The sequence below is a fragment of the Bombina bombina genome, chromosome 12 (genome assembly GCF_027579735.1).
Source record: "Bombina bombina isolate aBomBom1 chromosome 12, aBomBom1.pri, whole genome shotgun sequence".
In the NCBI taxonomy this organism is placed as follows: Eukaryota; Metazoa; Chordata; class Amphibia; order Anura; family Bombinatoridae; genus Bombina; species Bombina bombina.
The window spans coordinates 141507674-141528171 of NC_069510.1; the positions used below are offsets into that span (position 1 = coordinate 141507674).

The 20498-nt window shown below is 41.9% G+C and overlaps 1 protein-coding gene across 1 annotated transcript in view; it reads right to left on the minus strand.

Moving 5' to 3' along the window:
- The window catches only part of PAPPA (pappalysin 1), a 1503354-nt gene that overhangs the window by 230857 nt on the left and 1251999 nt on the right, over positions 1–20498 (minus strand). The window contains exon 19 of the mRNA XM_053695762.1: positions 7204–7351. Within this exon, the coding sequence (XP_053551737.1) occupies positions 7204–7351 (148 nt within the window). The remainder of the gene's footprint in view (positions 1–7203; positions 7352–20498) is intronic.

The following is a 20498-nucleotide window of genomic DNA, read 5'->3' on the forward strand; positions in this document are numbered from 1 at the left end:
CAGAAGAGTGCCCAGAACCTTTGTGAAGATTCTTGGAGCCGTAGCCAGTCCGAATGGAAGAGCTACAAACTGGTAATGCCTGTCTAACAAGGCAAACCTTAGATACCGGTAATGACTTCTGTGAATCGGTATGTGAAGGTAAGCATCCTTTAAATCCACTGTGGTCAAGTACTGACCCTCTTGGATCATGGGCAAAATTGTTCGAATAGTTTCCATCTTGAACGATGGAACTCTTAGGAATTTGTTTAGGATCTTTAAATCCAAGATTGGCCTGAAGGTTCCCTCTTTTTTGGGAACTACAAACAGATTTGAGTAAAACCCTTGTCCTTGTTCCAACCGCGGAACTGGATGGATCACTCCCATTAATAAAAGATCTTGTACGCAGCATAGAAACGCTTCCTTCTTTGTTAGGTTTGTTGACAACCTTGACAGATGAAATCTCCCTCTTGGGGGAGAGGATTTGAAGTCCAGAAGGTATCCCTGAGATATGATCTCTAACGCCCAGGGATCCTGAACATCTCTTGCCCAAGCCTGGGCGAAGAGGGAAAGTCTGCCCCCCACTAGATCCGGTCCCGGATCGGGGGCCCTCAATTCATGCTGTCTTAGGGGCAGCAGCAGGTTTTCTGGCCTGTTTGCCCCTGTTCCAGGACTGGTTAGGTTTCCAGCCTTGTCTGTAGCGAGCAACAGCTCCTTCCTGTTTTGGTGCAGAGGAAGTTGATGCTGCTCCTGCTTTGAAATTACGAAAGGAACGAAAATTGGACTGTCTAGCCTTGGCTTTGGCCTTGTCCTGAGGCAGGGCATGACCTTTACCTCCTGTAATGTCATCAATAATCTCTTTCAAGCCGGGCCCGAATAAGGTCTGCCCTTTGAAAGGAATATTAAGCAATTTAGATTTAGACGTAACATCAGCTGACCAGGATTTTAGCCACAGAGCTCTGCGTGCCTGAATGGCGAATCCTGAATTTTTAGCCGCAAGTTTAGTTAAATGTACTACGGCATCTGAAATAAATGAATTAGCTAACTTAAGGAATTTAAGTTTGTGTGTGATGTCATCTAGTGTGGATGATTGAAGTGTCTCTTCCAGAGACTCAAACCAAAATGCTGCTGCAGCCGTGACAGGCGCAATACATGCAAGAGGTTGCAATATAAACCCTTGTTGAACAAACATTTTCTTAAGGTAACCCTCTAATTTTTTATCCATTGGATCTGAAAAAGCACAGCTATCCTCCACTGGGATAGTGGTACGCTTAGCTAAAGTAGAAACTGCTCCCTCCACCTTAGGGACCATTTGCCATAAGTCCCGTGTGGCGGCGTCTATTGGAAACATTTTTCTGAATATAGGAGGGGGTGAGAAAGGCACACCGGGTCTATCCCACTCCTTAGTAACAATGTCAGTAAGTCTCTTAGGTATAGGAAAAACGTCAGTACTCGTCGGTACCGCAAAATATTTATCCAACCTACACATTTTTTCTGGGATTGCAACTGTGTTACAATCATTCAGAGCCGCTAATACCTCCCCTAGTAACACACGGAGGTTCTCAAGCTTAAATTTAAAATTTGAAATGTCTGAGTCCAGTTTATTTGGATCAGAACCGTCACCCACAGAATGAAGCTCTCCGTCTTCATGTTCTGCAAACTGTGAGGCAGTATCAGACATGGCCCTTGAATTATCAGCGCACTCTGTTCTCATCCCAGAGTGATCACGTTTACCTCTTAGTTCTGGTAGTTTAGCCAAAACTTCAGTCATAACAGTAGCCATATCTTGTAATGTGATTTGTAATGGCCGCCCAGATGCACTCGGCGCTACAATATCACGCACCTCCTGAGCGGGAGATGCAGGTACTGACACGTGAGGCGAGTTAGTCGGCATAACTCTCCCCTCGTTGTTTGGTGAAATATGTTCAATTTGTACAGATTGACTATTTTTTAAAGTAGCATCAATACATTTAGTACATAAATTTCTATTGGGCTCCACTTTGGCATTAACACATATAGCACAGATATCTTCCTCTGAATCAGACATGTTTAACACACTAGCAAATAAACAGCAACTTGGAAATACTTTTCAAAGTAATTTACAAATAATATGAAAACGAACTGTGCCTTTAAGAAGCACAGAAAAATATTATAACAGATAAAATAATTAAGTTATAGCATCAATCTTTGTCAGAATATACAGTTTTAGCAAAGGATTGTTCCCCTCAGCAAATGATAACTAACCCAGGCAGCAGAAAAAAAAATACACAAATAAACGTTTTTTATATCACAGTCAATACAATCAGCACAGCTCTGCTGTATGATTACTTCCCTCAAAAAAGACTCTTGAGATCCCTGAACTCTGTAGAGATGAACCGGATCATGCAGGAAGAAAATGAACCTCTGACTGAGTTTTTCTGATGCATAGTGAAAGCACCAAAATGGCCCCTCCCCCACACACATAACAGTGAGAGGGATCAGTGAACTGCTCTAATTTAAATCAAAACTATTGCCAAGTGGAAAAAAAGTGCCCAAAACATTTTTTCACCCAGTACCTCAGAGAAAAAAACGTTTTTACATGCCAGCAAAAAAACATTTTACCTCAATAATTAATTGTCATTTAAAACCTATTGCAAGTCCCTGCAAAATAGGTTAACTCTATGTATACAGTTTAAAAGCCAGAGAAGTACCATTTCCCAGAAAACTGAAGTGTAAAATATACATACATGACAGCCTGATATCAGCTACATCTACTGCATTCAAGGCTGAGTTTACATTATAACGGTATGGCAGGATTTTCTCATCAATTCCATGTCAGAAAATAATAAACTGCTACATACCTCTTTGCAGATTAATCTGCCTGCTGTCCCCTGATCTGAAGATTACCTCACTCCTCAGATGGCCGAGAAACAGCAATATGATCTTAACTACTCCGGCTAAAATCATAGAAAAACTCAGGTAGATTCTTCTTCAAATTCTACCAGAGAAGGAATAACACACTCCGGTGCTATTATAAAATAACAAACTTTTGATTGAAGATATAAAAACTAAATATATCACCATAGTCCTCTCACACATCCTATCTAGTCGTTGGGTGCAAGAGAATGACTGGGGGTGACGTAGAGGGGAGGAGCTATATAGCAACTCTGCTGGGTGAATCCTCTTGCACTTCCTGTAGGGGAGCAGTTAATATCCCACAAGTAATGATGACCCGTGGACTGATCACACTTAACAGAAGAAATATATATTATCTGGAACCAGATAGAATGGGTTCCTTTCATGAGGTAGGAATTTTCTCTCCCCTGGGAGTGATAACTCCGGTTCAGGAACAGGGTCTGGGATTTATTTCAAGGATGCTCTGAGTTAGTATTTTAGTCAGAGCAACAGCTTAAAGGGACATTCCAGCCAAAAATTTACTTTACATGGATTCATTGTAGTTTTGAATAGAAGCATTTTTGTAATATACATGCATTAGCAAAAATGCTTCTAATAAAAGCTATAGCTGTTTTAAAAGTGTATTTAAGTATGCACCGTGAACCAGCATTTTAAACACAGCACTTGCTCAGAGAGCCTAAGGTGCTTTTAACATCTGGCAATGACTCAATTTGTTTAGTGCTGACATGATACATGCCCCACTGATGATCTAAACAACTGCAGTATTTAAATTGCCGGTGCTGTGAGAATATTTATACTTCACGTGCACATGCAGAGAAAAATGTTAACACTAAAACAGTGATAACTTTTACTAGAATAATTTTTGCCAATACATCTATATTGCAAATTTGTTTCTATTCAAAGATGTAATTCATCTATGTGCATTTAAATTTTGACTGGAATGTTCCTTTAAGACTTTGACAATTTAGGTTTGATTCCCATTACAGGGAAATTTTAAAGAACCTTCAGACCAATGTTAGATTTCCTGAATCTAGATAGTACCATCCTTCTAGGTGGAATCTCTTTGTGACATCCTTCCTTTGATTCTGGAGAATCAATTTCTGACAAGTTTAAAGGATGGGCATCTGCATGTTCCCATTTATGGGATCATCGCAAGTCCCTATGATTTGCCTTTCGGGACAAATACTTCAGTCTTGCCACAGCTTACATAATTTCCATGGTGTATTGCAGCACCATATTTGTCATACTAGTCCAGGCGATTTTGTCACTTCAAACAAGTTTGCACATGGACATGATGTTTTCCTTCCTGCGTTCCCGAGTGGAAGGTAAATCGGGGAAAGAATCCTGAGTCCTAAGATTAAGATTTTTTTTTTTTTTTTTTTTTTTTTTGGGGATCTATGTTAGATTCCCTATCAATGAAGATTTGTTCTGACAGAAGTCAGTTAATCAAAGATCATTGATACTTGTCATGTTCTTCAGCACACTGTTCTTCCATCAGTGGCTCAGTGCATGGAGGTACTCAGGCTGATTGTGGCAATACACATCATCCCGTTTGCTCGGTTCCATCTCAGACCTCTGCAGTTAAACATGCTCAGGCAATGGAACGGTGATTTTGCAGACTTGTCTCCGTGAAGGAGACAAGGGTTCTCTTCTATGATAGTCATCATCCCAGGGAACCTGCTTTCACAGTCTTTTTTGGGTGATGTAACAACAGACACCAGCCTTCTATTGTAAAGAACAGTCTGGGGTTCCCTAGAGGCTCTGGGAGTTTGGACTCAGCCAGAGTCTGTTCTCCCTATCAACATTCTGGATCTGAGAGCAATCTTCAATGCTCTTCTGGACTGGTCTCAGTTAGTCTATGTCCAGTTTATCAGGTTCCAGTCGGACATTACTTCTATCATCAGGGAAGGACGAGGAGCTTATTTGCAATGACAGAGGTAACCATGATAATTCAGTGGGCGGAGGCCCATTCTTGCTACCTGTTGGCGATCCACATCCCAGGGATGGACATCTGGGAGGCGACTTTTTGAACAGGCAGTCTTTTCTCTTGGGGGAGGGGGAACTCCATCTGGAAGTGTTCTCCAGCCTGATTCTCAAGTGGGATCAGTCGGACTTTGATCTCATGGCATCTCGTGAGATTGCCAAGCTCCCGAGATACGGGTCGAGGTTCAGGGTCCCCCAGGCGGAACTGATGGATGTTCTGGCGGTTCCTTGGATCTTCAGTTTAACATACCTATTTCTTCTGTTTGCGCTTCTTCCTTGGGTCATTGCTTAAATCAAACAGGAGAGAGTGTCAATGATCTCATTGTCCCAGCTTGGCCTCACAGGATTTGGTATGCAGATCTGGTGGACATGTTATCTCTGCCACCTTCAAGTTTTCTGTTGAGGAATGATCTTCTATTCAAGGGCCCTTCCTTCATCCAAATCTAGTTTCTCAGAAGTTGTCTGCTTGGAGATTGAATGTTTAATCTGGTCCAGATAGAAGTTTTCTGACTACGGTTATAGAATCCAATATTCAGGCTCGTAAGCCGATGTGTAATAAAAAATAAAAAAAATACCATAGGATATGGTATAAATAGTTCTATTGGTGAGAATCTGAGAGCTACTCTTGGAGTAGAGTTAGGATTCCTCAAATCAAATTTTGTCTTTTCTCCAAGAGGGCTTGGAGAAAGGGTTTATCGACAAGCTCCCTAAGGGGTAAATCTCGGCCTTATCTATTTTGTTTCAATACGTCTGACGGAGGCCCCAGATGTACAATCCAGTTACTCCTCCATGGAGTCTTACTTTAGTTCTCAAAGTTTTTCAAGGGGCTCCGTTTGAGCCTATGCACTCCTTTGATATTGAGTTATCGTGGAGAGTTTTATTTCTTGTTGCTATTTCTTCCACTCGTAGAGTGTCAGAGCTCTCGGCATTGCAGTATGAGTCTCCTTACCTTATTTTTCATTCAGATAAGGTAGTTTTAGGTAATATATTGGGATTTCTTCCTAAGGTTGTTTCTGATTGGAACTTTAATGAGGAGATTGTTGTTCTTTCTTTGTGTCCTGGTCCTTCTTCTCAGGAGAACGATTTCTACACAATTTGTCGTGTCCGTGTTTTAAGGTTTTTCTGGCGACTAAATATTTTTGTCAGTCTCCTTCTTGTTTGCGATTTCTACGGAAAACATAAGGGGCAGAAAGCTTTGGCTACTTCTCTTTCTTTTTTGCTGAAGAGTATCATACGGTTTGTTTATGAAACTGCTGAACAGCAACTTCCCGAGAGGGTTGTGGCTCATTCCACGAGGGTTGTTGCTTCCTCCTGGGCTTTAAAAATGAAGCTTCTGTGGATTATATTTGCAAGGCTGCAAATTGGTTCTCTCTTCACACTTTTCCTCAGTTTTTCAAATTTTACTCTCTTGTCTAAGCTGAGGCCGTTTTTGGGAGAAAGGTTCTCAAGTAGTGGTGCCTTCTGTTTAGGTTCCCTGTCTTGTCCCTACGTATCATCTGTGTACTATAGCTTTGGTATTGCATCCCATTAGTAATTAAGATGATCTGTGGACTCATCGTGTCATTAAAAAGAAAACAAAATTTATGCTTACCTGATAAATTTATTTCTTTTTTGACACAATGAGTCCACGGCCCGCCCTTTTCTTGTAAGACAGGTTGTTGGGTATTTTAAACTTCAGACAGCTCTGCACCTTGACTTTTTCTTTCTCTTCCTAACTTTGGTCGAATGACTGGAGTGGGAGGGAAGAGAGGAGCTATTTAACAGCTCTGCTATGGTGCTCTTTGTCGCCTCCTGCTGACCAGGAGGTGAATATCCCATTAGTAATTAAGATGGTCCGTGGACTCATCGTGTCAAAAAATAAATACATTTATCAGGTAAGCATAAATTTTGTTATTTCTGCAAAAAAATTGAGTTGAAATTCCCTAATTTTCGTCTCCTGACTCCTCCCAAACCATACTTCCGTCTTTCTCAAGTATTGACGTCTTCGGCGGTCCCACCCCCTCTCCACCCCTCTAAAAAGTGTGTTCACAAATCAAACTTCCAAAGTGCATGCACTATTTGCCGAGGCTTTTTTTCACTGCGCATGTGATAATAACCGATCCGTATATTATGCAGATGACATATAAATGGTTTCCAAGCTAGAATTAATACACATGTGCAAAACAGGAGCAAATCTCGTTATCTAAGTTTAGAATAAGTAACTAGCACATGCACAGATAAATATAGGGGCAGATGATGTCGAGTGACGGCCACCTAACGTCCAGAAAATCAATTGGCTTTAAAAAAAAAAAAAAAAAACTGTGATCAAGGGAGAAAACACATATATATATATATATATATACACATTACCTATTCCATAGCCTTCAGGGCAGTGCATCTTCCCATTGCCATGGACTGGGGGTGGAGGGGGACACTGACCCTGCATTGAGTCACACAAATAGAAGTTGCCACTCCAAGTACCATCGTTGCGACAACGAATTATGTTATTTCCAACAACCTGCAAGAAAAAGTAATATATCTATATGATCTAAATATTAACTTCTCGTTCTTCTGATTCTAATATGTATCTAACAAGCTATTATCAAACATTGTATATCTTCCCTTTTAAACAGATTAGCAGATTGTCTGTTGTTAGGCTGATCCCTATATCTAGTACAACTTCACTCGAAAGTCAATATTAGTTATTATTATTATTATTATTATTATTTTATTGTTATACTTTATTTATGAAGCGTCAACATATTCTGCAGCGCTGTCCATGGATACAATTCATTTAAATAAAACAAATATAAGACTTGTACGACACAGAGCAAAATTTACAAACACATACAGGAGGGATTGAGGGCCCTATTCCCGTGCATGAATATTCTAAAACTATAATAAGTTTGCAATTTAGTAAACAATCGGTATAGGTTTGCAATTTACAATCCATCACACAGGAGTTTGCATATGTTTAATCCCCAGCACACATGCTAAGTATTTACTATGAAGATAATCTGGTTTAACACACATACACATTTATTAGTGGTACATTTGTGTATGAAGGAGGGAGAGTTACTTTGGACAATGAAGTTTCCTTATGCTTTTTTGTTTGGTTGCATGATGCATAATAGTAAAAAGAATACTAGACTTAAAAGGACACTAACATTGGATTACAAACTGGTAGTATGCAATTCTTAATAGGTTCAATTTATGTATTACTTAACACATGGCTAGATTACAAGTCTTGCGTTATGAGGGGTGCAGTGCTAACTTGCAGTTTATTCTCACCGCTCACTTACCTGCAGCGCTGGTATTATGGGTTTTTACAAACCCGGCGTTAACAGGCAAGAAGTGAGCGTAGAGCAAAATTGAGCTCCATACCGCACTCCAATACCAGCACTGCTTAAGTCAGCGGTGAACTGGTTGTACGTGCTTGTGCACAATTTCCCCATAGACATCAATGGGGAGAGCCGGCTGAGAAAAAGTCTAACACCTGCAAAAAAGCACCGTAATGCTCAGTAACGCAGCCCCATTGATTCCTATGGGAAAACACATTTTATGTTTACACCTAACACGCTAACATGAACCCCAAGTCTATAAACCCCTAATCTTATACTTATTAACCCCTAATTTGCCGCCACCGACATTGCCTACACCTGCATTATACTTATTAACCCCTACTATGCTGCCCCTAACATTGCCGCAACCTACGCACATTTATTAACCCCTAATCTGCGCCCCCAACATTACTGACACTATTCTAAATTTATTAACCCCTAAACCTAAGTCTAACCCTAACACCCCCTAACTTAAATATAATTTAAATAAATCTAAATAAAATTCCTATCATTAACTAAATGATTCCTATTTAAAATTAAATACTTACCTATAAAATAAACCCTAAGCTAGCTACAATATAACTAATAGTTACATTGTGGCTATCTTAGGTTTTATTTTTATTTTACAGGCAAGTTTGTATTTATTTAACTAGGTAGAATAGTTACTAAATAGTTATTAACTATTTAATTACTACCTAGCTAAAATAAATACAAATTTACCTGTAAAATAAAACCTAACCTAAGTTACACTAACACCTAACACTACACTACAATTAAATAACTTACCTAAATTAAAACAAAATGTATGCTTACCTGATAAATTTATTTCTCTTGTGGTGTATCCAGTCCACGGATTCATCCATTACTTGTGGGATATTCTCCTTCCCAACAGGAAGCTGCAAGAAGATCACCCACAGCAGAGCTGTCTATATAGCTCCTCCCCTAACTGCCACCTCCAGTCATTCGGCCGAAGACAAGCAAGAGAAAGGAGAAACTATAGGGTGCAGTGGTGACTGTAGTTAAAAAATAAAAAACACCTGCCTTAAAATGACAGGGCGGGCCGTGGACTGGATACACCACAAGAGAAATAAATTTATCAGATAAGCATAAATTTTGTTTTCTCTTGTAAGGTGTATCCAGTCCACGGATTCATCCATTACTTGTGGGATACCAATACCAAAGCTATAGGACACGGATGAAGGGAGGGGCAAGGCAGGCGCTTAAACGGAAGGCACCACTGCCTGTAAGACCTTTCTCCCAAAAATAGCCTCCGAAGAAGCAAAAGTATCAAATTTGTAGAATTTAGAAAAAGTATGAAGCGAAGACCAAGTCGCCGCCTTACAAATCTGTTCAACAGAAGCCTGGTTTTTAAAAGCCCATGTGGAAGCCACCGCTCTAGTGGAATGAGCTGTAATTCTTTCAGGAGGCTGCTGGCCAGCAGTCTCATAAGCTAAGCGGATTATACTTCTTAACCAAAAGGAAAGAGAAGTTGCTGAAGCCTTTTGGCCTTTCCTCTGTCCAGAGTAGACAACAAACAATGCAGATGTTTGACGAAAATCTTTAGTAGCTTGTAAATAAAACTTTAAAGCACAAACTACGTCAAGATTGTGTAATAGACGTTCCTTCTTTGAAGAAGGATTAGGACACAGTGACGGAACAACAATCTCCTGATTGATATTCTTATTAGATACCACCTTAGGAAGAAACCCAGGTTTGGTACGCAAAACTACCTTATCTGCATGGAAGATCAGATAAGGGGAATCACACTGCAAGGCAGATAACTCTGAAACTCTTCGAGCTGAAGAGATAGCTACCAAAAACAGAACTTTCCAAGATAAAAGCTTGATATCCATGGAATGCAGAGGTTCAAACGGAACCCCTTGAAGAACTTTAAGAACTAAATTTAAACTCCATGGCGGAGCCACAGGTTTAAACGCAGGCTTGATTCTAACTAAAGCCTGACAAAACGCTTGAACGTCTGGAACATCCGCCAGACGCTTGTGCAAAAGAATAGACAGAGCAGAAATATGTCCCTTTAAGGAACTAGCTGACAATCCCTTCTCCAATCCTTTTTGGAGAAAAGATAATATCCTGGGAATCCTGACTTTACTCCATGAGTAACCCTTGGATTCACACCAATGAAGATATTTACACCATATCTTATGATAGATTTTCCTGGTGACAGGCTTTCAAGCCTGAATTAAGGTATCAATGACCGATTTGGAGAAACCACGTTTTGATAAAATCAAGCGTTCAATCTCCAAGCAGTCAGACGCAGAGAAATTAGATTTGGATGGTTGAAAGGACCCTGAAGTAGAAGGTCCTGCCTCAGCAGTAGAGTCCATGGTGGAAGGGATGACATGTCCACCAGATCTGCATACCAAGTCCTGCATGGCCACGCAGGTGCTATCAAAATCACTGAAGCTCTCTCCTGCTTGATCTTGGCAATCAGACGAGGTAGCAGAGGAAACAGTGGAAACACATAAGCCAGGTTGAAAGACCAAGGCGCTGCTAGAGCATCTATCAGCGCTGTCTTGGGATCCCTGGACCTGGATCCGTAACAAGGAAGCTTGGCGTTCTGACGAGACGCCATGAGATCCAGTTCTGGTTTGCCCCAAAGTTGAATCAACTGTGCAAACACCTCCGGATGGAGTTCCCACTCCCCCGGATGAAAAGTCTGTCGACTTAGAAAATCCGCCTCCCAGTTCTCTACTCCTGGGATATGGATAGCTGATAGATGGCAAGAGTGAACCTCTGCCCATAGAATTATTTTTGAAGCCTCCAACATTGCTAGGGAACTCCTTATTCCCCCTTGATGGTTGATGTAGGCTACAGTCGTGATGTTGTCCGACTGAAATCTGATGAACCTGACCGCAGCTAGCTGAGGCCAAGCCTGAAGAGCATTGAGTATCGCTCTTAGTTCCAGAATGTTTATCGGGAGGAGTGTCTCCTCCTGAGTCCACAAGCCCTGAGCCTTCAGGGAGTTCCAGACTGCACCCCAGCCCAGAAGGCTGGCATCTGTCGTTACTATTGTCCAATCATACCCTTGGACAGATGGACCCGAGATAACCACCAGAGAAGAGAATTCCTGGTCTCTTGATCCAGATTTAGTAGAGGGGACAAATCTGTGTAATCCCCATTCCACTGACTGAGCATGCAGAGTTGCAGCGGTCTGAGATGTAGGCGGGCAAACGGCACTATGTCCATTGCCGCTACCATTAAGCCAATTACTTCCATACACTGAGTCACTGAAGGGCGAGAAGTAGAATAAAGAACACGACAGGAATTTAGAAGTTTTGACAACCTGGCCTCTGTAAGGTAAATCTTAATTTCTACAGAATCTATCAGAGTTCCTAGGAAGGAAACTCTTGTGAGAGGGGATAGAGAACTTTTTTCTTCATTCACTTTCCACGCATGCGACCTCAGAAATGCCAGAACAATGTCTGTATGGGACCTGGCGATTTGAAAATTTGACGCCTGTATTAGAATGTCGTCTAGGTAAGGGGCTACTGCTATACCCCGCGGCCTTAGGACCACTAGGAGTGACCCCAGAACCTTCGTAAAGATTCTTGGTGCCATAGCTAACCCAAAGGGAAGAGCCACAAACTGGTAAAGCCTGTCTAGGAAGGCGAAACTGAGAAACTGATGATGATCTCTGTGTATCGTAATGTGCAGATATGCATCCTTTAAGTCCACGGTAGTCATATATTGACCCTCCTGGATCATAGGTAGGATGGTTCGAATAGTCTCCATCTTGAAGGATGGGACCCTGAGAGATTTGTTTAGGATCTTGAGATCTAAGATTGGTCGGAAGGTTCCCTCTTTCTTGGGAACCACAAACAGATTTGAATAGAAGCCTTGCCCCTGTTCCTCCTTTGGAACTGGGTGGATCACTCCCATAACTAGGAGGTCTTTGAACACAATGTAAGAATGCCTCTCTCTTTATCTGGTTTGCAGATAATTGTGAGAGATGAAATCTTCCTTTTGGGGAAGAAGCTTTGAAGTCCAGAAGATATCCCTGGGACACAATTTCCAACGCCCAGGGATCCTGGACATCTCTTGCCTGGGCGAAGAGAGAAAGTCTGCCCCCTACTAGATCCGTTACCGGATTGGGGGCTGATCTTTCATGCTGTCTTAGAGGCAGCAGCAGGTTTTTTGGCCTGCTTTCCTTTGTTCCAAGCCTTTTTAGGTCTCCAGACTGGCTTGGACAGGGCAACATTTCCCTCTTGTTTTGTATTAGAGGAAGTTGAAGCTGCGCCACTGTTGAAGTTTGTTTCGAAAGGCACGAAAATTAGGCTGTTTGGTCCTTAATTTGTTGGACCTATCCTGAGGAAGGGCATGACCTTTTCCTCCAGTAATATCAGAAATGATCTCCTTCAGTCTAGGCCCGAATAGGGTCTGCCCCTTGAAGGGAATGTTGAGAAGCTTAGACTTTGAAGTAATGTCAGCTGACCAGGATTTAAGCCATAGCGCCCTACGCGCCTGAATAGCAAAACCTGAGTTCTTAGCCGTTAGTTTGGTTAAATGAACAATGGCGTCAAAAACAAATGAATTGGCTAGCTTAAGAGCTTTAAGCTTGTCAAGGATATATATATATATATATATATATATATATATATAGCCTCTTCTAAAGACTCAAACCAGAAGGCCGCAGCAGCAGTGACAGGGGCAATGCATGCAAGGGGCTGGAGAATAAAACCTTGTTGATTAAAAATGTTCTTAAGGTAACCCTCTAATTTTTTGTCCATTAGATCTAGAAAAGCACAATTGTCCTCGACAGGGATAGTTGTACGCTTCGCTAGAGTAGAGACTGCTCCCTCCACCTTAGGGACCATTTGCCACAAGTCCCGTGTAGCGGCATCTATGGGAAATATCTTTTTAAAAACAGGAGGGGGAGAGAACGGTACACCTGGTCTATCCCATTCCTTAGTAATAATTTCTGTAAACCTCTTAGGTATTGGAAAAACATCAGTGTAAACAGGCACTGCGTAGTATTTATCCAATTTACACAATTTCTCTGGGACTACAATGGCGTCACAGTCATCCAGAGTTGCTAAAACCTCCCTGAGCAACATGCGGAGGTGTTCAAGCTTAAATTTAAATGTAGACATATCAGAATCAGGTTGAAGTGTCTTCCCTGAGTCAGAAAAATCACCCACAGATAGAAACTCTCCTTCTTCGGCTTCTGCACATTGTGAGGGTATATCGGACATAGCTAATAAAGCGTCAGAGAGCTCTGTATTTTTTCTAGCCCCAGAGCTGTCTCGCTTTCCTTGTAACCCTGGCAGTTTGGGCAATACTTCTGTAAGAGTATGATTCATAATTGCCGCCATGTCTTGTAAAGTATACGCAATGGGTGCGCTAGATGTACTTGGCGCCCCTTGAGCGGGAGTTAAAGGCTCTGACACGTGGGGAGAGTTAGTCGGCATAACTTCCCCCTTGTCAATTTCCTCTGGTGATAAATATTTTAAAGCCAGAATATGGTCTTTATAACTTATAGTAAGATCAGTGCATTTGGTACACATTCTAAGAGGGGGTTCCACAATGGCTTCTAAACATATTGAACAAGGAGTTTCCTCAATGTCAGACATGTTTAACAGACTAGTAATGAGACCAGCAAGCTTTGAAAACACAGAATATAAAAACGGTACTGTGCCTTTAAGGGAAAAAAACAAACTCAAAAACTGCAAAACAGTGAAAAAAGCAGTTAACTCTATGAAATTTTTACAGTGTATATAATAGACTAAAATAGCATTGCACCCACTTGCAAATGGATGATTAACACCTCAGGTTAAAAAACGAAGCAAAAAAACGGTAAAAACCGTTATAACAGTCACAAGCAAACTGCCACAGCTCTACTGTGGCTCCTACCTTCCCATAAAACGACTTTTGTAGGCACAAAAACCCTTTACAGAGGTCCAATATGTCAGGGGACTCCTTCAGGGAAGCTGGATGTCTCAGAATGTAAAAAACAACTGCGCAATTAGAGCGCAAAAATAGGCCCCTCCCACCATGCACTCAAAGTCAGAGGGCCTTAAAAAAAACATTCCTAGGAGTAAAATAACAGCCATGTGGAAAACTAGGCCCCAAATAAAGATTTAGTAAAAAATGTTCTTCATATATATAACGTTTTACATACTAAGCCATAATAGAAAGTAATATGAAAATTACCCTTTACTGCAAGCATGATGCCAGTCATTATTAAATCACTGCAATCAGGCTTATCTTAACTATATCAGGCACTGTCAGCATTTTCTAGTTCTCATCATCCTCTAGAAAAATATATAGTGAACATACCTCAGGGCAGTTAATTCTGCAGGCCGTTCTCCAAGCTGAAGATTCCCCATACTCTTCAGTTATGTGTGAGAACAGCAGTGGACCTTAGTTACAACCTGCTAAGATCATCAAAAACCTCAGGCAAATTCTTCTTCTAATTTCTGCCTGAGGTAAAAAAACAGTACAACGCCGGCACCGTTTAAAAATAACAAACTTTTGATTGAAGATAAACTACACTAATTCACCACATCTCTCTAGCTACTTCCCTTGTCGAGAGCTGCAAGAGAATGACTGGGGGTGGCAGTTAGGGGAGGAGCTATATAAACAGCTCTGCTGTGGGTGATCCTCTTGCAGCTTCCTGTTGGGACGGAGAATATCCCACAAGTAATGGATGAATCCGTGGACTGGATACACCTTACAAGAGAAATACAATTAAATAAATTAAATACAATTAGCTAATTTAAAAACAAACACTAAATTACAGAAAAACATAATTTATGCTTACCTGATAAATTCCTTTCTTCTGTAGTGTGATCAGTCCACGGGTCATCATTACTTCTGGGATATTACTCCTCCCCAACAGGAAGTGCAAGAGGATTCACCCAGCAGAGCTGCATATAGCTCCTCCCCTCTACGTCACTCCCAGTCATTCGACCAAGGACCAACGAGAAAGGAAAAGCCAAGGGTGAAGTGGTGACTGGAGTATAAATTAAAAAATATTTACCTGCCTTAAAAACAGGGCGGGCCGTGGACTGATCACACTACAGAAGAAAGGAATTTATCAGGTAAGCATAAATTATGTTTTCTTCTGTTAAGTGTGATCAGTCCACGGGTCATCATTACTTCTGGGATACCAATACCAAAGCAAAAGTACACGGATGACGGGAGGGATAGGCAGGCTCTTTATACAGAAGGAACCACTGCCTGAAGAACCTTTCTCCCAAAAATAGCCTCCGATGAAGCAAAAGTGTCAAATTTGTAAAATTTGGAAAAAGTATGAAGCGAAGACCAAGTTGCAGCCTTGCAAATCTGTTCAACAGAGGCCTCATTCTTGAAGGCCCAAGTGGAAGCCACAGCTCTAGTAGAATGAGCTGTAATTCTTTCAGGAGGCTGCTGTCCAGCAGTTTCATAAGCTAAACGAATTATGCTACGAAGCCAAAAAGAAAGAGAGGTAGCGGAAGCTTTTTGACCTCTCCTCTGCCCAGAGTAAATGACAAACAGAGAAGACGTTTGTCGAAATTCCTTAGTTGCCTGTAAGTAAAATTTTAGAGCACGGACTACATCCAGGTTGTGCAGTAGACGTTCCTTCTTTGAAGAAGGATTTGGGCATAAAGAAGGAACAACAATCTCTTGATTGATATTCCTGTTAGTAACTACCTTAGGTAAGAACCCAGGTTTAGTACGCAGGACTACCTTATCCGAATGAAAAATCAAATAAGGAGAATCACAATGTAAGGCTGATAATTCAGAGACTCTTCGAGCCGAGGAAATAGCCATTAAAAATAGAACTTTCCAAGATAACAACTTTATATCAATGGAATGAAGGGGTTCAAACGGAACGCCCTGTAAAACATTAAGAACAAGGTTTAAACTCCATGGTGGAGCAACAGTTTTAAACACAGGCTTAATTCTGGCCAAAGCCTGACAAAAAGCCTGGACGTCAGGAACTTCTGACAGACGTTTGTGTAACAGAATGGACAGAGCTGAGATCTGTCCCTTTAATGAACTAGCAGATAAACCCTTTTCTAAACCTTCTTGTAGAAAAGACAATATCCTAGGAATCCTAACCTTACTCCAAGAGTAACCTTTGGATTCACACCAATATAGGTATTTACGCCATATCTTATGGTAAATATTTCTGGTAACAGGTTTCCTAGCCTGTATTAAGGTATCAATAACTGACTCAGAAAATCCACGTCTTGATAAAATCAAGCGTTCAATTTCCAAGCAGTCAGCTTCAGAGAAGTTAGATTTTGATGTTTGAAGGGACCCTGTATCAGAAGGTCCTGTTTCAGAGGTAGAGACCAAGGTGGACAGGATGACATGTCCACCAGGTCTGCATACCAAGTCCTGCGTGGCCACGCAGGTGCTATTAGAATCACTGATGCTCTCTCTTGTTTGATTCTGGCAATCAATCGAGGAAGCAACGGGAAGGGTGGAAACATGTAAGCCATCCTGAAGTCCCAAGGTGCTGTCAGAGCATCTATCAGGACTGCTCCTGGATCCCTGGATCTGGACCCGTAACGAGGAAGCTTGGCGTTCTGTCGAGACGCCATGAGATCTATCTCTGGTTTGCCCCAACGTCGAAGTATTTGGGCAAAGACCTCCGGATGAAGTTCCCACTCCCCCGGATGAAAAGTCTGACGACTTAAGAAATCCGCCTCCCAGTTCTCCACTCCCGGGATGTGGATTGCTGACAGGTGGCAAGAGTGAGACTCTGCCCAGCAAATTATCTTTGATACTTCCATCATAGCTAGGGAGCTTCTTGTCCCTCCCTGATGGTTGATGTAAGCTACAGTCGTGATGTTGTCCGACTGAAACCTGATGAACCCCCGAGTTGTCAACTGGGGCCAAGCCAGGAGGGCATTGAGAACTGCTCTCAATTCCAGAATGTTTATTGGCAGGAGACTCTCCTCCTGACTCCATTGTCCCTGAACCTTCAGAGAATTCCAGACGGCACCCCAACCTAGAAGGCTGGCGTCTGTTGTTACAATTGTCCAGTCTGGTCTGCTGAATGGCATCCCCCTGGACAGATGTGGCCGAGAAAGCCACCATAGAAGAGAATTTCTGGTCTCTTGATCCAGATTCAGAGAAGGGGATAAGTCTGAGTAATCCCCATTCCACTGACTTAGCATGCACAGTTGCAGTGGTCTGAGGTGTAAGCGTGCAAAGGGGACTATGTCCATTGCCGCTACCATTAAGCCGATTACCTCCATGCATTGAGCCACTGATGGGTGTTGAATGGAATGAAGGGTGCGGCAAGCACTTTGAAGTCTTGTTAGCCTGTCCTCTGTCAGGTAAATCTTCATTTCTACAGAATCTATAAGAGTCCCCAGGAAGGGAACTCTTGTGAGTGGAACGAGTGAACTTTTCTTTTCGTTCACCTTCCATCCATGTGACCTTAGAAATGCCAGCACTAACTCTGTATGAGACTTGGCAGTTTGAAAGCTTGAAGCTTGTATCAGAATGTCGTCTAGGTATGGAGCTACCGAGATTCCCCGCGGTCTTAGTACCGCCAGAAGAGCACCCAGAACCTTTGTGAAGATTCTTGGAGCTGTAGCCAATCCGAATGGAAGAGCCACAAAGTGGTAATGCCTGTCTAGGAAGGCAAACCTTAGGTACCGATAATGATCTTTGTGAATCGGTATGTGAAGGTAAGCATCTTTTAAATCTACAGTGGTCATGTATTGACCCTCTTGGATCATAGGTAAAATTGTCTGAATAGTCTCCATCTTGAACGATGGAACTCTTAGGAATTTGTTTAGGATCTTTAAGTCCAGGATTGGTCTGAAAGTTCCCTCTTTTTTGGGAACCACAAACAGATTTGAGTAAAACCCCTGTCCCTGTTCCGATCGTGGAACTGGATGGATTACTCCCATTAACAAGAGCTCTTGTACGCAGCGTAGAAACGCCTCTTTCTTTGTCTGGATTGTTGACAATCTTGACAGATGAAATCTCTCTCTTGGAGGAGAGTATTTGAAGTCCAGAAGGTATCCCTGAGATATTATCTCTAGCGCCCAGGGATCCTGAACATCTCTTGCCCAAGCCTGGGCGAAGAGAGAAAGTCTGCCCCCCACTAGATCCGATCCCGGATCGGGGGCCCTCAATTCATGCTGTTTTAGGGGCAGCAGCAGGTTTCCTAGTCTGCTTGCCCTTGTTCCAGGACTGGTTAGGTTTCCAGCCTTGTCTGTAGCGAGCAACAGCTCCTTCCTGTTTTGGTGCAGAGGAAGTTGATGCTGCTCCTGCTTTGAAATTACGAAAGGAACGAAAATTAGACTGTCTAGTCTTGGCTTTGGCTTTGTCCTGAGGCAGGGCATGGCCTTTACCTCCTGTAATGTCAGCGATAATCTCTTTCAACCCGGGCCCGAATAAGGTCTGCCCTTTGAAAGGTATATTAAGCAATTTAGACTTAGAAGTAACATCAGCTGACCAGGATTTTAGCCACAGCGCCCTGCGTGCCTGAATGGCGAATCCTGAATTCTTCGCCGTAAGTTTAGTAAGATGTACTACGGCCTCCGAAATGAATGAATTAGCTAGTTTACGGACTCTAAGCCTGTCCGTAATATCGTCCAGAGTAGCTGAACCAATGTTCTCTTCCAGAGACTCAATCCAGAATGCCGCTGCAGCCGTGATCGGCGCAATGCATGCAAGGGGTTGCAATATAAAACCTTGTTGAACAAACATTTTCTTAAGGTAACCCTCTAACTTTTTATCCATTGGATCTGAAAAAGCACAGCTATCCTCCACCGGGATAGTGGTACGCTTAGCTAAGGTAGAAACTGCTCCCTCCACCTTAGGGACCGTTTGCCATAAGTCCCTTGTGGTGGCGTCTATTGGAAACATTTTTCTAAATATCGGAGGGGGTGAGAACGGCACACCGGGTCTATCCCACTCCATAGTAACAATTTCAGTAAGTCTCTTAGGTATAGGAAAAACCTCAGTACTCGTCGGTACCGCAAAATATTTATCCAACCTACACATTTTCTCTGGTATTGCAACTGTGTTACAATCATTCAGAGCCGCTAACACCTCCCCTAGTAATACACAGAGGTTTTCCAGTTTAAATTTAAAATTTGAAATATCTGAATCCAGTCTGTTTGGATCAGAACCGTCACCCACAGAATGAAGTTCTCCGTCCTCATGTTCTGCCACCTGTGACGCAGTGTCTGACATGGCCCTAATATTATCAGCGCACTCTGTTCTCACCCCAGAGTGATCACGCTTACCTCTTAGTTCTGGTAATTTAGCCAAAACCTCAGTCATAACAGTAGCCATATCCTGTAATGTGATTTGTAATGGCCGCCCAGATGTACTCGGCGCTACAATATCACGCACCTCCCTCTGAGCGGGAGATGTAGGTACTGACACGTGAGGCGAGTTAGTCGGCATAACTCTCCCCTCGTTGTTTGGTGAAATTTGTTCAATTTGTACAGATTGACTTTTATTTAAAGTAGCATCAATACAGTTAGTACATAAATTTCTATTGGGCTCCACTTTGGCATTGCAACAAATGACACAGGTATCATCCTCTGAATCAGACATGTTTAACACACTAGCAAATAAACTTGCAACTTGGAAATACAATTCAATTAGAATAATATTAAAACGTACTGTGCCTTTAAGAAGCACAGAAGATCTATGACAGTTGAAAATTAATAAATTGAAACAGTTATAGCCTCAATCCTTGTAAACAACACAACTTTAGCAAAGGTTTAATCCCATTAGCAAAGATAACAAATTCTGAAAGCAGGAAACAAATTACAGAAAAAACGTTTATTATCTCAGTCAAACTATAATTCTCACAGCTCTGCTGAGAGAAATTACCTCCCTCAAAATAAGCTTTGAAGACCCCTGAGCTCTGTAGAGATGAACCGGATCATGCAGGGAATACAATGAGTTGCTGACTGAAATATTTGATGCATAGTAAAAGCGCCAAAAAACGGCCCCTCCCCCTCACAACACAGCAGTGAGGGAGAACAGAAACTGTCAGAAAAACAGATTAAGCAACTGCCAAGTGGAAAAATAGTGCCCAAACATTTATTCACACAGTACCTCAGCAAATGAAAACGATTTTACATTCCAGCAAAAACGTTAAACATAATCTCTAGTTATTAAACAGCTTTATGTATTTCTTACAGTGTAATTCTAGTGAAGTACCATTCCCCAGAATACTGAAGTGTAAAGTATACATACATGACATTATATCGGTATGGCAGGATTTTCTCATCAATTCCATTGTCAGAAAATAAAAACTGCTACATACCTCTATGCAGATTCATCTGCCCGCTGTCCCCTGATCTGAAGTTTACCTCACTCCTCAGATGGCCG